At 44.7% G+C, this 20,182-nt stretch overlaps 1 protein-coding gene across 3 annotated transcripts in view; it reads right to left on the bottom strand.

Annotated features, from left to right (window-relative positions):
• Positions 1-3,049: 3,049 nt before the first annotated feature.
• SHISA9 (shisa family member 9) overlaps positions 3,050-20,182 on the bottom strand; it is a 348,748-nt gene continuing 331,615 nt past the window's right edge. For 2 of the 3 annotated variants that reach the window (XM_055561825.1, XM_055561826.1), the window contains one exon: positions 3,050-4,189. In XM_055561825.1, the coding sequence (XP_055417800.1) occupies positions 3,807-4,189 (383 nt within the window). In that variant the 3' untranslated portion in view covers positions 3,050-3,806. Of the gene's footprint in view, positions 4,190-11,583; positions 11,680-20,182 lie in introns of those variants that run through there. The other variant, XR_008707547.1, reaches the window with a different exon arrangement.

Here is a 20,182-nt window from a genome sequence, read left to right as displayed (position 1 = left end):
CTGTTCTTGGATTCTCACCACTGCTGCTTCTTATGGACCATGCTGCAACTTCACTGCCAAAACTATAACTGCAGACTCCCAACTAACAAAATTCACTGGAGGCAGTTTACTCGGAAGAGAAGGAACATGACAAATACATCCTGTAGATTCAGAGACCAAGAAAGGTCCTTAATCAGGGCTGGGGTAAAGGTCACACAAAAGGGATTGAGGGCAGGGAGCAGAAACCAGCTAAGTGGGAGACTAGAAAGGAGAGAACTTCTGAGCTGAAGGAAACCTCACCGAATGAGCCAATCCTGTATTTCCTGAAGTATGTGCTATGTACCACTAGCAAATGCAAGACAAATTTAAGTAGTACATGCATAGGGCACTAATTAACATTGTCACATGGGAAATGATTCCCTTTTCACTTTTGTCAGTCCATTTGATTACTTCAAAGAGAAAGTCTCCACTGGGGGCTAGAATATCTTCAGCAACTCTTGAATGTCTGCTAATCTGTTTTTAATAAATAAAAGGGCCTCCCTGATGGCTCAGTGGTAAAGAGTCTGCTTGCTAGCAAGAAACATGGGTTCAATCCCTGGATCAGGAAGATCCCTTGGAGAAGGAAATGGCAACCCACTTCAGTATGCTTGCCTGGGAAATCCCACAGACAGAGAAGCCTGGCGGGCTACAGTCCATGGGATTGAAAAGAGTCAGACACGAGTAAGCAACTGAAAAACAACAATAGCAATAAAGAAAAGGGGAGAGGAAGAGAGGAGGGAAAGAAGAAAGAAAAGGGGGCAGCAAAGGCCAGGCTCAAACCCTTCCCTGGGCAATAGTCTGTAATTAGAACTTAATAATTTTACAGTTCCTTTCTGTTTAGGATGGCTGCCACTGAGGAATATTGGTTTTCTATTTATGATACTGGCAGGAAGTTTTCCTTTCAAAAGGTAAATGTATTAAAAATGCACCAATTTATCACTGAAATTAAGCAGGTCTCTGGGGTCATGTTAGCAAATAACACTTCCTGCTCCACTGAGTCTAACACCAGTGCTTTTTATACATTCTTAATTCAAAGCCACTAGACTCAGGACACATACACCCATATACTAAGTAAATGTCACTGAAGATTACAAGGGAAGGTCTAATATTCTCTAAATCTGACTTCAAATAACTTATTTATTGAAGTTAGAACACTAATAATGAAAACCCGTAAGACATAGAAAATACTATATGCATGAAAAATGGCCCTCATATTATAAATAACTATGCATTTCCCTCCATGCCCACTTGGAAAGAAATGAGTCTGAGACCTTCCTTTGTCAGAAATGTCTTGGAGTTCTGTGTATTTAACGCTAGATCGTTGTTGTGTACATGTTTAACAAATGTTGATCTCTTCTCATCTTAAGTATCAGTGCTGTTTTCTGGCTGGTTCTTTTTTAAGTGCATGACAATGCTGTTTATGTGGTCATTTAAATGTTACAAAAAATGCATCAATTTAGGTACAAGTATTGTGACAGGAACACACAGACATGCCAAAAGTGTGTTGCAAGTACACAGATAACATCAAGGAGACACTGGCCAAGCCCCATGGTGTTTATTCTACAATGGGGAGCACTGGGATTTCAGCCAAGAGGCTGAGAAAACAAGCACTGAAACCCCCATCCCTGCTTCATCTAGCACAGAGCCTTGGTCTGCACAGGGATCCAACAAGAGGTCTTCTGGGCACGATTTCATTTTTTCATTTTCAGAAAGCTTGAAAATCTTGATCTCTCCCCAGTTCCCCACGTAGCAAATGGAAGACTAAAGCCCAGAGGGATGAAATGCATGGTGCACATCCCCAGATCAGCCGGGACTAAGGAATAAACAGCTGGTTTCCCCGATCCCATGACGTCAGAGTGCAGAGATGAGGAGGCAGATGCTGAAATCCAGCATTCCAGGAAGGGTCTTGTTGGACCAGACCACATTTAGTTTCTGACAAAGGAAGACTTAGGGGTCTCTCCGAGGCTCCTGTTAATTAGCCAAGCCCTTGAGGGACAGATTGAAAACTTCTCACCTTAAATGCAAATCTCTTCTGTGTCAGTTCCCCTCTTTGGACTTCCACTAAACAAATCAGCTTCCTTCATGGTTCAGTGGTAAAGAATCTGCCTGCCAATGCAGGAAATGCAAGTTTGATCCCTGGGTGGGGAAGATCTCCTGGAGAAGGAAATGGCAACCCACTCCATATTCTTGCCTGGGAAAACTCATGGATGGAATAACCTGGCAGGCTACAGTCCATGGGGTGGCAAGAGTCGGATGTGACTTAATGACTAAACCACCACCACCAAACAAATCAAACTAGTAGGAAAACTGTCTTTGTTTCGACGTCCTTTAGCTATGAGAACCAATCTGAACACCCACCTTGGGGGATCATGAGTCGGGGATGAATGTACCACAGTATCTGGCGAGGTGGTTTGGAGGGACAGTGGGAATCATGGGACCCAGAAGTGCTTGGGGAGCTAAAAGATCATGGGACTCATGGAGTTTTGAGGGTGTGGGTGGTAAGGAGGTCTTGGTCTTTGCAAGTTGCAACAGCCCCCTCAGAGTGTGTGATGGGGTGGGCTCACCAACAAAAGGAAGATGGAAACAACTTCTACTACTGCAGAAAGACAGGAGGGAGGAAGGTAAAAGAACACAGGTTGCACTTGAGAAACAAGACTGTCATTCAACAGTGACACATTGAAGGCACCACCCACGCTTATGACATTTTCAGTCCAAAGCAGTTGAAATTTGGCAGCGGCGGCGGCAGCAACAGGCTGAAAGGGAAGGGAGTCAGGGATAGACAGTTAACAGAGGACTGGGTTTTGTGTCTGTTTCTTGTCTCAGAGGCAAGGGGGCAATGCCAGAAATCACAGGCTCTGTGTCCCTTCTCGCCTCTCGTTGACATCTCAACTGTGAATTTTGTTTGTTCTTGATGACGTTGTTGATTTCCTAGGTCTTGAAAATGTTGGACAAAAATTACTTTGCTGTTCTTGTCTGTTTGGTAGTGGGATTCTATTGTATTTTTCTTTTTTAAAAAATAGTTATTGAAGACCCTCTGGACCCTTTTCCTGCCACACAAGCCTAGCCTTCCCATTTCCACAGTCTTTATGGGAGTTGTCTAAAAATGTCCTCTCTTTCCCATCACTGGGGTGGGTTCAGGGTCTGTTTATTTTTTGTGAGTTTGAGTGTATGTTGTTTTTGCTTCCAACCTTGATAATACGAAAAGTACTAAAAGCATGGTGGTGGTGGTGGTGGGGTCCAGTTACTACCTCATGCTTAGCAAAGTTCTGTGTCCATATCACTACTTCCTGGGATTAGGAAATGCTTATCACGGGCACACACGACCCCTTTTCTCTACCCCACCCTTTTCTCACTTTTTCACCCAGAAACAGACAACATGTGGTAAATGGTATATGTGCTCAACTGGACAATTTCTCTAAATTGTGCTACCTTTTTTTCATCATGGATTTCAGTTTCAAGTTAGGAGGAAAAGAAAAAAAATCAGCCCCATGGTTTGGGCGTGTGGGTCGGCCACCTCAGCCCTGAAGTTCAAAGAGGGTGTCTCAGTTACCCCTTGGCTGCACCATGGACCGTCCACGCTCCAGTCTTGCTCAGCTGCCCGCCGACACACATTAGGCAGGACGCAGGAAAAGCATGATTCCATGTCACCAGTAGGTTTATCATCAGTCAGTGTGGAGGGTGAGTGTGTAGGTGGGTGTGCTGGCGGGGGACAGGGAAGACGTGGGCTGGGGTATTTTTTGCCTCTCTCAGTTGAGTGTGGTCTCCAGGATGTCCCCTGTGGCGACACCTCAGACAGTCACTTCCGTTTTGCTGTTGGTGATGAAGTATGGCTGTGGGGGTGGGTAGTGCGGGGTGCGAGTTCCCAAGGGGTCGCTGGAGCCTGACTCAGCCGTGCCAAGCTTGCCCTTGTTCCCATAAGCCTGTTGCCGCCGGAGAGACTGATCCTTGGGGTCCCAGCTCTTAAAGTTGGCAGTGGAGTTGTAGGCCAGGGGGTGGGGGGGCGTCTTGTTGGTGCGGGACTTCTGTCCATTCTGCTTGGCGGGGCCGTGCTCAGGGCTGAAAGCCCGTGGCTCATCCTCCACTCTTACAGGGTGCAGAGGTAAGTTCCCCTTGGCAGCCAGCTCAGCCAGGTGCCGTCGCTTGGAGTAGAAGTCATCGTTTACCTTGTCGGCTGTACAATGGGACAGGTAGGTGGACGAAGGAGGGGAAGAGAGAGCAGAGAGAGGGAGAGAGAGGAGAGAGAGAGAAAGACAGTTAGGGATCGGCCAGGTCAACCCAAGAACAGCATCTCAGTGGGCCAACAGTCCAACGAGACACACACTAGAAACACCAGCTGGAGCAGACAGAAGGAAGGAAGACAGGGCCATGTGTTTTTCACAAACAAGACCACGACCAAGAAGGTGAGGGCATCCCCAGTGGAATCTCTAGCTTCCCCCACCTTGATCCTTCTTCCCTCACCGTCACACCTAGCACTCGGTCCTCCTTGCCTTTCTCATAAAATACCAGTGTTGTTTCCTCATTATGAAAATGATACCTCCTCATTAGAGAAAATATTGAACACACTGAGAAATATTCATATCTATCAGCTACTGCACAAAACAATCGATATCAATACTTGTGTATATTTTCTCTTGGTTTTCTCAACAGCTTCATTTGGAATTTGTATTAGTGAGTGAGTTTTTGCTTTCAGCAGTTAAGCAGACCAGTGTTCAAATCCCACTTCTGACACATACTAGCAGTGTAACTTTGATATAAATAACTTTTATTACCATCAGCATCTGCACCAGGAAACTGGCTTCAATAAAAAGGCTATTTTATAGGTTTGTTTAGTGGGTTAAGTGATATGACGTATGCAATGTGCTTAGATGTTGGTCACCATTATTATCATCATTGTTATGAATAATTATAATTTCCCATGTAACTTTCTAACAAGCCTTTCTTCATATGTTTATGAATTCATTAACAAAGAGCACTCTAATACCTATTTAGAGTGAGGTATTTCAGTGAGCAGAACTACAAAAATCAATCAATTGTCTTATTGATGAACATTCAAGTGGTGCCAACATTTTGCTAACATAAATGAGGCTGAAATGAGAATTTTCTAGACTAAAGCTCTCTTTGTATTTAGAATTTTGAAAGGAAAATAATTCTTAAAATATCTTTCAATCTATATCAGATGATGGAAAACTATAGCCCATAGATCAATCTAGCTCCCACCGGTTTTTGTAAATAGTTTTACTGGAATCATCCCCAGACCCATTCTCTTACCTACTGTCTGTGGTCGCTTTTGCTCTGCAGTAGTAGATTTGAGTACTTGTGACAGAGACTGCATAGGTTACATAGCCTGAAATATTTACTATCCAGCCCTGACATGAATTATCTGAAGTAGAATTACTTGGCCAAAGGGTACAAACATGATTAAGGTCCTTCATACATATTGACAACTATGCTACAAAAGAAGTTTACCAATTTCCACTTCATTCATTACACTTTAGAGCACTGAATGACTCATTTCTTTATTTTTTTTGTTGTTTCTTCCTTCCTTCCCTTCTTCCTTCTTTCCTTTCCTTCTCTCTCAATTTTTTAATAAATTTCTGAGACTTTTATATTTTATTTTCTCTCACAATTCTTTTATTAGGAGAGCCTCTATACCTTTAAAATTACCGTGTTGGCAATAAACTTTTGAACTTACATCTCCCAGGAGCCCAGAAAAACGTGCTGCTCTTTTATTCACACTTCTAACATCTCATACTGTTCCATGTATGACTGTATGTAAACTCATGGAGCTCATTGCCCTTCTACGTTTATTTTCTCATTTGATCCTTTCAACAACTACAAGAGGTGGTAAAGATGGGGATTATGACATCTGCTTGACAGATTAGGAAACTTTCAAGCTAAGGCATGTGAAATTATTTAACTGAGGTTACTCACAACTAGTGACTGTGCCAAAGTAGAACCTAATTCCAATAGATGCTATTTGATGCTTTTGGAAGGTTGCAGAGGGAAAGGTTTGCTTTCAGGACTGAACAGACAAACATGCCCCCTGCCCCCCTCTGCATCAGTAGCAGAAAGCACTCATTGAGCTCTTTCCTAGTAGGTGCAGCCTGTACTTAAACTCCTCAGCACAATGCCCCCAAGAAACCACATGTTAATTTCTAGGCTCAATACAGTTTAGGTTGGGTTTCTGTCCATGTTTAATACAAACATCCCTGCATAATGCAATCTTTCAAGAGAATGCTCCCCTCTTCCTTGAATTCTAGAGCTGCACGCAGACACAGAATAGCAATGCCAAAAGGAACCATGGGATAGCTACCGACATGGGAATGAGTTATTTAAGTTAATAGTAAAACTGCTGTCTTCTAGAGGAAAGTTCTGGGTTTCCGGTGCCATAATGTCCCAACAGAAGGATGCTCTGACACCATCTCCTTGGACTTCAAAATGCATGTATCCAGTTATCTTCAGGACAGAGTCACTGGCATCTCCCACTTGAGGTGGCCAAGCCTGAATACATCAACACCACTCAGTCTGTTCTTCAGGTTCTTCCTTCTGTCAAGAGTGGGAACACCAACTCTCTCGTTACTCAAGCCAGGAACACAGGAGCAGGTGCTGATGTTATCTTCCTCTTCTCCCCAGCACAACTGCTAACCCACAGGTCCTTCCAGCTGTATCTACCAAATGTTCCTCTAGCCTATGCAGCCAAAGGCATATTTCTAAATGTAAAATTGACCATCTACCAAAACCTCTCCAAGCAACTTTGTTTAGTCACTCATCAAATAGGCATGAGCCAGGTGACAGACACTGGAAATATAAGGGAGAATCAGAAAAAGACAAAGTCCCTGACCTCATGGAGTGGATATTCTGCTAGGGAGGATGAAAAGTAACCAAATAATCCCACAAATTACATCAAAGTAGAAATATGATAAGTGTTGTGAACTGTCAAGTCTTTTTTTTTTTATCTTTTTTAATTTTATTATATTTTTTAAACTTTACATAATTGTATTAGTTTTGCCAAATATCAAAATGAATCCGCCACAGGTATACATGTGTTCCCCATCCTGCACCCTCCTCCCTCCTCCCTCCCCATACCATCCCTCTGGGTCGTCCCAGTGCACTAGTCCCAAGCATCCAGTATCGTGCATTGAACCTGGACTGGCAACTCGTTTCATACATGATATTTTACATGTTTCAATGCCATTCTTTTGAGTATTTATAATAAGGTCTCTGAGCTTGTCAGAGAACCAGAAGTTGGAGCTGACATGCCTCACCCTTCATTTACACCAGATGCTCTGATATTCATCTTTCAAGACTAAGCTAAGGTGCCCTTTCCTGATTCCCCCAGCTCGCTCAGCAACCCCTGCTCTCTCTATCATAGCACTGACTGTGCTGTTTTATAATTTTCCATTTTCACATCTATTTGCTCTCAGTAGATTGTGAGTGTTTTGAGAGCAGAAACCTTATCTTACCACCTGTGTGGCTCAGTGGTTCTCCATGCTGGCAGTGCATGGGAATCACATGGGAGAACTTTTAGAGCATTCACTTCTTCTTTTCCAATTTCAGATCAGATCAGATCAGTTGCTCAGTCGTGTCCGACTCTTTGCGACCCCATGAATCACAGCACGCCAGGCCTCCCTGTCTATCACCAACTCCTGTAGTTCACTCAGACTCACGTCCATCGAGTCAGTGATGCCATCCAGCCATCTCATCCTCTTTTCATCCCCTTCTCCTCCTGCCCCCAATCCCTCCCAGCATCAGAGCCTTTCCCAATGAGTCAACTCTTCTCATGAGGTGGCCAAAGTACTGGAGTTTCAGCTTTAGCATCATTCCTTCCAAAGAAATCCCAGGGCTGCTCTCCTTCAGAATGGACTGGTTGGATATCCTTGCAGTCCAAGGGACTCTCAAGAGTCTTCTCCAACACCACAGTTCAAAAGCATCAGGTTCCTTTTGATTCTTTTTCTTGTCTGATTGCTGTGGCTAGGACTCACAATGTTATGTTGAATAAAAGTGGCAAGAGTGGGCATCCTTGTCCTGTTCCTGATTTTAGCAGAAATGCTTTCAGCTTTTCACCACTGAATATGACGTTAGCTGTGGTTTGTCATTTATGGTTTTTATTATGTTGAGATATGTTCCCTCTATGCCCACTTTCTGGAGAGTTTTTGTCAAAAATGGATGTTGAGTTTTATCAAAAGCTTTTTTTTTTCCCATCACTGACTCAATGGACATGAGTTTGAGCAAACTCCAGGAGTTGGTGATGGACAGGGAAGCCTCACGTGCTGCGTCCATGGGATCGCAAAGAGTCAGACACAACTGAGCAACTGACGTGAACTGATTGAGATGACCTTGTGGATTTTATTCTTCAGTTTGTTAATGTGATGTATCACACTGATTGATTTGCAGATACTGAAAAATCTTTGCATCCCTGAGATAAATCCCACTTGATCATGGTGTATGATTTTTATGGAATTACAGATTCCTGGATCCCTCCCCCAAACAATTTCATCAGAATCTCTGAAGGTGTGGTCCAGGCATTTTTTTTTTTTAAGCCTCCCTGGATGATTCTAATATACAGCCCAAGTTGAGAACCACAGATACAGCCCTGGTGTCTAGCATGCTGTCTGTACATATGTTTTTTTGTTGTTGTTGTTTGTTTGTTTAATTAAAAAAGAAGTGATTACTCACTTTATTTTTCTTATCTCCAGCTGCTTCCCAGCTCAGGCACCCCTCCTTCATATAAAGTTTGACAAAGTCAGATCCCTCCATGACAGGTCGTTCTCCAGGGCATGTGTCACAGCTGCCTTTCTACATTTGTTTATTCAGTTCATTATTGTCTAACTCTTCCACTAGAGTGTCAAGAAAGAGAGCCCGGGTCTGAGTTTTGCCCACCATTGTATAAGCAATGTACAACCTAGTTCCTAACAGACGTTAGATATGCAATAAATATTCAGTGAATAAATAATGATCAAAATACAAAGCACAGGTAGTATCAGGACAACAGTAAGAGTGGAAGTTCTTTCCCCTCTTTTAGTCTCTTGCTAAAAGTCTCACCCACCATCATTCTGCACCCCCAGCATCATTCAGAACCATTTATCCCCATATTCCTCTTTCCAACCAACGGACTAGTCTACGGTCAGCTCAGATCAAGAGAAGCATTTGAGGCTTCCTATTTCTGACAAACCCAGGAAACTGATTATGAAGCAGGTGTGTCAATAAACTGGCAAGTTGATATCCTCTCAAAAAGTTCTAGATAAAAAAGAAAGAAGGCTGAGCACCAAAGAATTGATGCCTTCAAACTGTGGGGCTAAAGAAGACTCCTGAGACTCCCCTTGGAGTGCAAGGAAATCAAATTAGTCAATCCTAAAGGAAATCATGGAGAAGGCAATGACACCCCACTCCAGTACTTTGCCTGGAAAATCCCATGGATGGAGGAGCCTGGTAGGCTGCAGTCCATGGGGTCGCTAAGAGTCGGACACGACTGAGCGACTTCACTTTCACTTTTCACTTTCCTGCATTGGAGAAGGAAATGGCAACCCACTCCAGTGTTCTTGCCTGGAGAATCCTAGGGACGGGGGAGCCTGATGGGCTGCCATCTATGGGGTCACACAGAGTTGGCCACGACTGAAGTGACTTAGCAGCAACAGCAGCAAAGGAAATCAACCCTGGATATTCATTGAAAGGACTGATGCTAAAGCTGAAGCTCCAATATTTGGCCACCTGATGTGAAGAGCTGACCCATTGGAAAAGACCCTGATGCTGAGAAAGATTGAGGGCAGGAGGAGAACCAGACATCAGAGGATGAAATGGTTGGATGGCATCACTGACTCAATGGACATGAGTTTGAGCAAACTCTGGGAGATAGTGAATGACAGGGAAGCCTGGTATGCTGTGGTTCACGGTGTTGCAAAGAATCAGACACAACTTAATAACTGAACAACAAAAATAGTCATAGAGGCAACTCTTGCCATATCATTGCTGGTGTGAGAAGTAGCCCCACTAAGAAATCATGGAGTCCCACATGGAGAACCTACATCCTTCTCCACAGTCAGCCCTGAATAGGTCTCTTGGGGAACTTGGCACTGAGAAGCCCCTGAGCTCTGAAAATGTTTGGTATATGGTGCAAAGGTGGGACAGAAAAGTCTGTAGGCTTTGGAATCAGAACCTGAGTATATGAGATATTGGTAATTTCAACCTTTTATATTGCTATTTATTTTGGTGTAAAATAAGGATAAAATAAGTAATCTGAGGTTTATTGTTAGGAATAAATTATATGAGACATAGAAGCTATATAGCATAATTCTGAAAGAGTAACTATTCAAGACATCTATTTTGTCTGTCTTCTGGTTTATGAAGGAGGCACTGGATTACATCCAACATTTACTGAGCACTCTGTGCCAGACATCCTGCTAAGCAAAGGAAGCAGTCATCCCAACCAACCATCCTTCCTTCCTTCCTTTCTTCTTCCCCTCTTTGCTTCCTTCCACCGGCCGTGTGTGATGGGTGCCTAGTTCTCATTATGAGATGACGTAAGAAGGGGCCTTTTCCACCTGGGATGAGGGGCTGGCTAGGGAATGCATCCTTGTGGGTGCTCTATTAGGTGGCATCTGAAGGTAAAAAGTAGCAGGAACAGCACCCAGGAGAAGGCACATAGGGTGTATTGCAAAAGTAGCTGTAATACTTTGCAATTTCTTCCAGTAGGAAGTAGAGTCTATTTCCCCACCTTTGGAATATGACCTGACCTTGTGATTGGCTTTAATCAGTAGACTGTAGCAGAAATGATGTCACGCACATTCCAAATCTGTGCTTTTAGAAGTTCTACTGCTTCTGCTATCAGGCTCTTCGAACCCTGCTTCCATGTGCAAAAAGAAGCCCAGGTTAGCCTCCTGAAGGATGAGAAACCTGCATTCCAGTTGCCCACATTTACCCAGCCAACAGCAGCCTAGTACCTGCCAGATACCAAGTGAGGCCATCCTAGACCATTAGCCCACCTGCCATTAGCCATACAGATACCAAACAGCCATTAGCCCACCTACCAGTTGACCACAGATACCAAGAAGGCCTGGACAAGAACAGCCAAGCCAGCCCAAACCAGAATAATTGCCCAGCTAACCCAGAACCACAAGCTGTATAAGCAGTTTCTATGTTAAGCCACTAAGTTTGGGGTTAATTTGTTATATAGCAGTGGATAACTGATACAGAACATTTACAAAAGCCCTGAGGTGGGAAGTAGTATGGTAGTTTCAAAAACTGAAAGGATATCTATGTAATAAAGTGAAGAAAACAAGGGGTTAGCAGATCATCTAATGTTCTGTAGGAAGGATTCTACTACTCACATCTATTGTCTGATACCCTTCCTTCACAAGACTCAGAGGTGTTTTCTACAAGTGCAGAGCAAGTACAGACTTGCTGCCTTGGGTGTGAAACTGTCCTTCAAAGAGTTATTTTCAAGATTATTTCAACAAGGATGTGGTTAGGTGGATGAACTGTTCCCATAGTCAGAAAATGCAATTTTTGTGGAATCCTCTTTCTCATTCCCTCTGATTTAGGTATCAAGGACAGGAAAGAAATGCTTACCTGGCCACTCTCAGCTTTGTGCATTATGGTCCCTGTCTTAGTATATTAAAAAACTACTTGTGAAAGAAATCACAGATTCATTGAGCAGCTTTGTAAGCCCCGTGAGTAAATGCATTAACCTAATCATCTCGGGTACCTCGTGGGCAGATGGCTAACAAGCCGACCAGGAAACAGATGTGTGAGGCTTTCAACAACACTGGTCCTCTCCGTTTTGATTTTTCTTCATTTAAAGAGAGGAAGAAAGAATGAAAAAGGTGCTTTCCTTCCAATAAGCCTAATTGCCTTGAAGGAACCAAGGCTATAAAATTAAACTGTACCTTCCTCCATCTGTCTCTCTCTTAATTAGCAGCAGACACTGGTACAGGTGCTGGGTGGGATGGAGCTTTGCCTCCGTGGAGATGAAGAGAGTCAAGGTAATAACCAGTTTTCAAAACAAGCTACATAGCTGAGGGTCTCAGCAGGTGGCCTCCCACCTACCTTCTTTCCTTGGGACAGAGGTATCTTAAGGAGAGGTTCCCACAGCTCTTTCTCAGTTGGTGTTCATCTTGGGTCTCAGGTGATGGATTTCACCTGGTAAGCAATGTCCCAACCTAGGCTTTCACTACTTCCCCACATATCCCTATCTTTGGTCCAAGAATATAGCGAAATAAGCTTCCCATCACATTTACAAATCAAATCCAAATGATTTGCGTGACTCGGTCTGCCTGACCTGATCCCTGGCTGTTGGTCCACCCTCGTCCTTCCCACGCTTGCTATGACCACACTTAGTGTACTGGTTTCCCACGGCTGCCACAGCAAGTTGCCACAAACTAGGCAACTCCAAGCAACAGAAATGGACTCTTTCCCAGTTCTGGAGGCCAGGTGTCAGTGGGTCTGTGCTCCTTTTGCAGGCTCCAGTGAGGCATCCTTCCTTGTCTCTTCCAGCTTCCAGTGGTGGCGGTAATCCTGGCATTCTCTGCCTGTAGCAGCATCTCCTGTCTTTGCCTCTGACTTCACAGGGCTCTCCTCTGTGTGTGTGTCTATGTGTCCAACTTCCAATTTGTTCTGTTTCTCGAATACATCGTCCACACTGTGGAAGGCTTCATGACTTGGGCTTCACAGGGATAGACAGACTGGAGCTTCTGGGGCAGGAGAACCAGGTTGCTGCCCAGCTCGAAACCCCTGGCTGGAAACTTGCAGAGGCATGAACGTTTTCTATCAGCCATAGCTTAGGGGACTAGGATGGAGGCAGGTGCAGGAGGCAGGGATTGGCTAAAGAGACTGCCTGGAGACAGCAGCAGGCTGTGCTGATGCACTCCCTCCCAGCTCCCCCAGCAGTAACCTGTAATCTGACTAAGAGCTCACCTTTAGGTGTATGCTCTGCCCCAGGTACCCAGATAGGGAATGGACATTTGTTACCCCACTTAATACTCTCAAGGGCTTCCCTGGTGGCTCAGATGGTAAAGAATCTGCCTACAGTGCAGTATGACCCAGGTTTGATCCCTGAGTTGTGAAGATCCCATGGAGAAGGGAATGGCTACTCACTCCAGTATTCTTGCCTGGAGAATTCCATGGACAGAGGAGCCTGGCAGACTACAGTCCATGGGGTTGCAAAGAGTTGGACACAACTGAGCGACTAACACTTGCACTTTCACACTCTCAATATCCTAATGAGATCAGTACTATTATTGGTCTCCTTTTACAAATGGGGAAACTGAAACAACAGAGCTTTGGCAACGTGTCCAAGTGACAATGCTGGGATCTGAATCCAGGGAACCTGGCTGAATTCCAAGTTATCTTGGAATTTACGAATCTGTGGCAACAACAGTCACCACTATTTAACCATCTGCCCACCTGATAGAAGAAACTCTTGTTTCCTTAACAAGTTTCTATCCACTAGAAAACATTTTCCCCAAACTCCAAAGAAGATGGAGGGCAGAGTGAAAATTACATGGTGAAGACACTTTTCTTGATTCCTCCTCTCAAAACACTAGGGATTGAGATATACATGTAAAGCTTGTTCACACAAGGCGATATCAAAATGTCACAACTGGAAATCTCATGAAGTCTCAAATTTTCCCTGAAGCCAAGATCTGTTTGCTGCTTTCTTCCTTAAAGTGGGACAGGAGAAAGGGAGCTGGGGTGTCATAAGACTGCCTACCAGGTCCTTCACACTCAGCTGGCTACTGCATTAAAGAGTATGGGTCTCACCTCCTCTGAGATGCACTGGCATTGGCTGGAGTGCTGGCCAGCCACCAACCACAAGTGGTTTCCTGTTGCAGAGCTGGGTTGGGTAAGATGCTATATGCTTCTTATAGAACTGGGAGGAGCCTGAAGCTTCATCATTGCTCCAGCCAGGCACATCCAGGTGCTTTAGACGAATCATCTCATTTTATTGGCTCCCTGCCCCACCCCAAGCCAATGAGGTAGATGCGGTTGCCTGGGTGTTTCATGCTACATCACACTGATTCTCTCCATGCCAAGTGGAGAGATCCCATTCTGAGATATTCACCAATATTCTTTTCCCTCTGCTTCCACTCTCCCCTCCCCACCACTCAGAGGGCAGAGATCACTTTTGATGGTGACAAAGGTTTCCGAGTGTTGCTTTTGAATCCTACAATGAGATTTCAACAGCCACAGTAGAGTCTTGGAGGGTGAGACTTCAGCAATAAGATCTGAGAAGGCTGAGAGAGAAAGAAAGATTAGTGAGATTGAGAGCCTGGAGGATTCAGTGCATCAGGTTTATACAGCAGATAGCAGAGTTTGGAAGAATGTACTCTTGCTTTCTGTAACTGTAGACTCTTCTTTACAATACAGTAGAAAGAACATGAACTTGGAAAGCACACGGACCTGAGTTCAAATCTCAGTGTATAAGCTGGAGGCCTTCAGAAAGTTACCTAAGTTCCTCAAAGCTTCCCCAATAAAATTGAAAATAAAATAACAATGCTGGGTGACTTTCACTGTTATACGGCAGAAACCAACACAGCATTGTAAAGTAATTATCCTCCGATAAAAAAAATAACAATGCCTGCCTATGTGGTGGGGGGTTAGTGTATTCAAGAGCATCGTGTGAACTATACTGTATAATGTGAAGTACTAATGTCCTTGCTTCATGGTAGGTATTCATTAGACAGTAGCCACTATTGCTTCATTGTCAAAAAATAAAAAGAATATAAAATGAGAATAAGAAGACCTACTCTGCAGAGTGCCGCAGAGAAGTAAACAAGACGAGGCATGAAAACACAAACCACTGTGCATGGTGCACAGGAGGACTCCTTAAATGTATACCCCACATGAGACGATATTGTAAATACTGCTACTTGTCTCCCAGAACTCTTCTGCCATTTTTTCCTGGGCACATGGCCACCCAGCCCTGGATTTCCCCAGCCTCCTTAGAAGCTAACCTTGGCCATGCGGCTGATCTCTCACCAATGGAATGTTAGCAGAAGTGATGCATTCAATTTCCACTTCACGTTACTCACTTAAAAGAAAATTGGTTGTCCTATCTCCCCCTTCCCATAGGCGATGACAACAACTAACCCTAACAGTGCAGACAAGGATAATACAGTAGAGGGTCTGCAGAGCAACAATGTTGCAGGAACCTGGGTCCCTGAGTGACAGCTTGGAGTACATAGCCCTACCAGTCTGGACCACTCCCTTTGGGGCTATGACATGAAACAGACATATATTTCTTTCTTTTAAGCCACTGTATTTAGGGGGCCTTTTGGTTCACTAGGACAGTACTGACCTTTTATTTATATAGGGATGTTTTCTTGGTCTCTACATTATTTCTCTCCATCATAAGCTGAATTAAAAAATAAAAGGCGAAACAGTTCATGTTAAAAAAACACCCAGGTATTTCTCTCTTCTTTTGAAATGCATGCTGTAAAGCTACAGAGGCTTCTGGGGCTGTCTCAGCAGGCAGAAATAGAAAGGCAGGGGGAAAAAAGCCCAGCTTCCCAGGCAGAAGAGAGCCAGGAAGAAGATGGAAAGATTTGTCTTTATGGCAAATCAGCCCCATTTCACTTGGTTCTGGGCCTCGCTGCAGAGATACAAGGAGGGAAAATCACATTTGAACCAGTTTCTAATGAAACCTGGGACTCCTGGCTGTTCCTAGAGGGCTGTACATCTTTCCTGAAGCCTTATCTCTCCAAGAGAGAAAACTGGAGATGGGAGAACAGGAGCCTGGCCCTTTATATCCCTGCCCTGAGAGCTCCCATGTGGAGGTCCTGCTACCTTTGTTGAGAGGGTTCTGAAACAGTTCCTGGCTTGGGCTTTGTACCAAAGTTGTCCACCTGCACCATTGGCCCCTTGGTTGTGGCTGCAGGGAGCTCTCTGTGAATGTCTTGCTGCCAACGGACCTATGAAACCTCAAGCCCTCTGTCTCTTCCCTTAGGCAGCCCTGCTGAACAGTCACTTCTTTCTGAAAGGCTACTGAATAAAGATGGATGGCCTCACTGTCCATCCATGGCTGACCACAGCATCCCCTGTCTTTAAAGATCCTAGATGGAAACTGTGAACTCATTCACTGCCTTTCATCCTGCTCCATAGATGGAGATATTTCTTTTTAGAAATTCATTACTTGGTTTGTCTTGTGATCAACCTCCCAGCTGGTGAAATTTTACACATCTGGTGATTTTTTAAAGGGAGGAAATAAAGGTTAATTCTCCTTAATCCTACCTACCTCCTTCCAATGTACTGTAGCAAAGGACCATCTCAGAGTAGATGATAAGATTTGGTACCCTGTGTTAGATGAATAGGTGAAGGACCTCCATTCTTCCCTGTTCCCTACATCCATATTCTTTATATGTGACTTTGAAATTCACCCCCCCCAAAAGAAGGATCTCGTTTCCTCACCACTGGATTCCAAGTCCATCCATATGACTGATGAAGGTGAGCAGGCATGACACATACAGAAGCCTGAAAAGTGCTTTTTGGCATTTGGCTGCTCTCTTGCACCTTTGTCCCCTAAATGAGAACATGTCTGCACTACCTTCTCTGAGATTGAAAGACAGCTGGAGCAGAACCAAGTCACCCCAGTCTTTCCAGCTGAAACTAGCCTACATTAGCCAACATTCAGGCAACCCCCATGTATATGGGTGAACTCAGTTGAGATTAGAAGAATCTCCTGCATCAACATAAACCACTGGCACTTGGACCCCGACCCCAATGAGTGCTGAGCTAAATAATGTTAAGGCATGAGATTTGAGGTTGCTTGTTATGCAGCATTAGTATAACAATGGTTAACTGATACAAATACCAATCATTCACTCACCCTACTCCCAGGAAGAGCCCCAACTCCCAGATGGGGGTCCATGCTGCCTCTACTCTAAATCCACGTGGTTTGGATGACACACCCCTCCACTCCTTACCCCCAACCATTCTCCAGTGATGACAAATAACCCATTTTATTGCACTCACCATAACAATTTGTTCAGAGGTAAGTGGTCAGTCAGAGTAAAGCCTGGGATCTTTACTTATGGAGACAGAGGGGCCAATGAGATCAAGGATCCCTGCCTTCCACTTATAGGAGAAGCAACCAGAACTGTGGGCTCCACATGACAGCCAATAGAATAGAAGCAGCACTGGATCTAAACACAGGCTTCCTGGCTTCCACCTGGTTGATTTTCTGCTATTTCCCATGGCCTCTTCAGAAAAGACAAGATTCCCCTCAAATGCAACGCCCAACTCCATTTAATAATTTATTAATAAAATGTATGTTGTGTGTCTACTATATGCCAGGGCCACCATGCAAGATTTGGGGGGATTTAGCATGAATGGCATCTACCCAGCTTAGCCTCAGTACGTACATGCTTCAGTCATGTCCAACTCTTTGAGACCCTATGCAGTGTAGCCAGCCAGGCTCCTCTGTCCATGGGATTCTCCAGGCAAGAATACTGGAGTGGGTTGCCATGCCCTCCTCCGGGGACCTTCCCAACTCAGGGATCAAACTCGTGTCTCTTGTGTCTCGAACACTGGCAGGCGTTTTGTTTGTTTGTTTGTTTTTACCACTAGCGCCTCCTGGGAAGTCCTTAACCTCAGAAGGACACACTCAAACTAGTACCCAGGGCTGGGCACGCGGACCTCCAGCAGTGACCACTAGGGGGACACTTGCCTGGAAAACGTCAGGTATTAAAAAACAAATATAGTAATGCAAGGTGGGCTACCACAGCGGCTCAGCAGTCCAAGAATCTGCCTGCAATGCAGGAGCCACAGGAAATTCGAGTTTGATTCCTGGATCAGGAAGATCCCCTGCAGGAGGGCAACCCACTCCAGTACTCTTGCCTGGGAAATCCCATGGACAGAGGAGCCTGGCGGGCTATAGTAGATAGGGTTACAAAAAGTCAGACACGACTGAAGAGACTGAGTACGCACATATGCCCACAGCGCAAACTGATAAGATCTGTCTTGCCATTTCCTAGCAGATAGGATGGGAGAAGGCAATGGCACCCCACTCCAGTACAATTGCCTGGAAAATCCCATGGACAGAGAAGCCTGGAAGGCTGCAGTCCATGGGGTCACTAAGAGTCAGACACAACTGAGTGACTTCCCTTTCACTTTTCACTTTAATGCACTGGAGAAGGAAATGGCAACCCACCCTAGTGTTCTTGCCTAGAGAATCCCAGGGACAGGGGAGCCTGGTGGGCTGCTGTCTATGGGGTCGCACAGAGCCGGACATGACTGAAGTGACTTAGCAGCAGCAGCAGCAACAGATAGGATTCCCCTCCAAAATCAATTAGAGTCAACGCAAGTGGAAGCAGGATACTTGGATTTTCAGGGACCTTGTCCTCTCTCCTTCTCAGCTACTACTTCTTTATCCAACCTCCCCTGGACACAGTCATCCCTCACCCGGTGTTTGTAAAGTGGGTTCACAGCAACAATCACACTCTGGATGTTAAGACATGAACTGGCTTTACTGATAGAAAAGAGATCAGATGTCAAAAGTGTTTGAGAGAGTAGTGCAGTAGTTAAGAATCTGCCTTCCAAGGCAGAGGACACAGGTTCGACTCCTGGTTGGGGAAATAAGATTCCACATGCCACAGGGCAACTACTGAGCCTACACACCACAGCTAAGACCCAATGCAGCCAAATAAATAAATACATTTTTTAAAGTGTGTGGGAAATGATGGATTTTACAGAGTTTGATAGTTTCTTTACCATGAGATTTTTCAGAATTTTAATTTGCTCACCTGATAATATTAGTATTAATAATACATGTTACTATGATATGTGTTTTCACTTTCAACACACCAGGCACTGTGACATGTATTGCACATGTTATCTCATCTTATCCTCACAACAACCTTAGGAGGGAGGTGATAGTGATGTGGCCACCTTGTAGATCAGAAATGAGGGGCTCAGAGAGGTTGAATGACTTGGAGAAAGTAAAAAGATGGGGCTATGAACGGAGCCCAGGTGTGTCTGAAGCTAAGCCCAGGTATATGTCCTGCTTATACCTCCCTTTCAAGAAGCTGGTGTGTGTGCTCTGTCAGTCACTAAGTCGTGTCTGACTCTTCATGACTCCATGGACTGTGGCCTGCCAGACTCCTCTGTCCCTGGCATTTCCCAGGCAAGAATACTGGAGTGGGTTACCACTTCCTTCTCCAAGGGATCTTTCTGACCCAGGGATCGAACCCACATCTCCTGCATTGGAAGGTGGGTTCTTTACCACTGAGCCACTGAGGAAATCCTCAAGAAGCTGACAGGTGTACAAACTCCACACCTTAGGCAGACTGAGGGTCTGGAGATTGAGTAGAAAACAACAGGGGAAGACCAGTGACCCCAGAGGCCCCCTCTCTGGAACCTCTTTTATTCTCCCCTGATAAAGCAGAATAAATAAAGGTGCATTTAGAAGGACAGATGAATTCAGCCTGGTTGGAGTAGAAAAATAGCCTCTAAGCTCTTGCTTCTGACCCATCCTGAAATATTTTCTAAATGCATCCGACAATAACAGGCTGGTATCAGGATATGGATGCTGTCACGGGCATCGTAATGGCTTTGTTTTTCACCAAGGAAGGAAAAAAATAGTTTATGCCTCAAATTAGCAGGTCTGTCATGTTCCAAATTGTTTGCATTTCTAAAAATGGACGTTGACATGTGAATAGTTATTATCTAATACAAGACCTAAAAATCTGCCTCTCTTAAGGCAACGACTGGGTGATCAAGGGATTCTCATTAGACACGAGGGTCTAAAGCTCTCTCTTTCTCCCAATTCTGGAATAAGGGGCTGCCCTCTCCATTCCCCCCTCTTTGCTGAGGCTGCTTATGAGCCTCTGGGATTCTGGTCAAACTACCCTATTCAGAACTCTCAAGCCACAGAAAGCTGTTTGGAGATCCAATCAAAGCGTCTTATGGGCTTAGCTTCCCAGCAAGATTTCTCTAGTGCAGTGGTTTTAAAAGTATGGTCCCCAGACCAGCAGCATCAGCATCACCTTGGAACCAGTTAGCAATTCAGCTCCTCAGGCCACACTCAAGGTCTGGTGAATGAGATGCTCCAGGATGGTGTCCAGGAAGCAGATTTCAACATCCCTCCAGGGGATGCTGATACACGCTCAAGGGGTTCAAAGGTGAGGACTGCAGGTCGGCCCACAGCTCCCTCCCCTCCTCTCACACGCATTCT

The sequence above is a fragment of the Bubalus kerabau genome, chromosome 23 (genome assembly GCF_029407905.1).
Source record: "Bubalus kerabau isolate K-KA32 ecotype Philippines breed swamp buffalo chromosome 23, PCC_UOA_SB_1v2, whole genome shotgun sequence".
Classification (NCBI taxonomy): Eukaryota; Metazoa; Chordata; class Mammalia; order Artiodactyla; family Bovidae; genus Bubalus; species Bubalus kerabau.
Note: the sequence above shows the minus strand (reverse complement) of the source record. Positions and strands in the feature narration are given on the sequence as shown.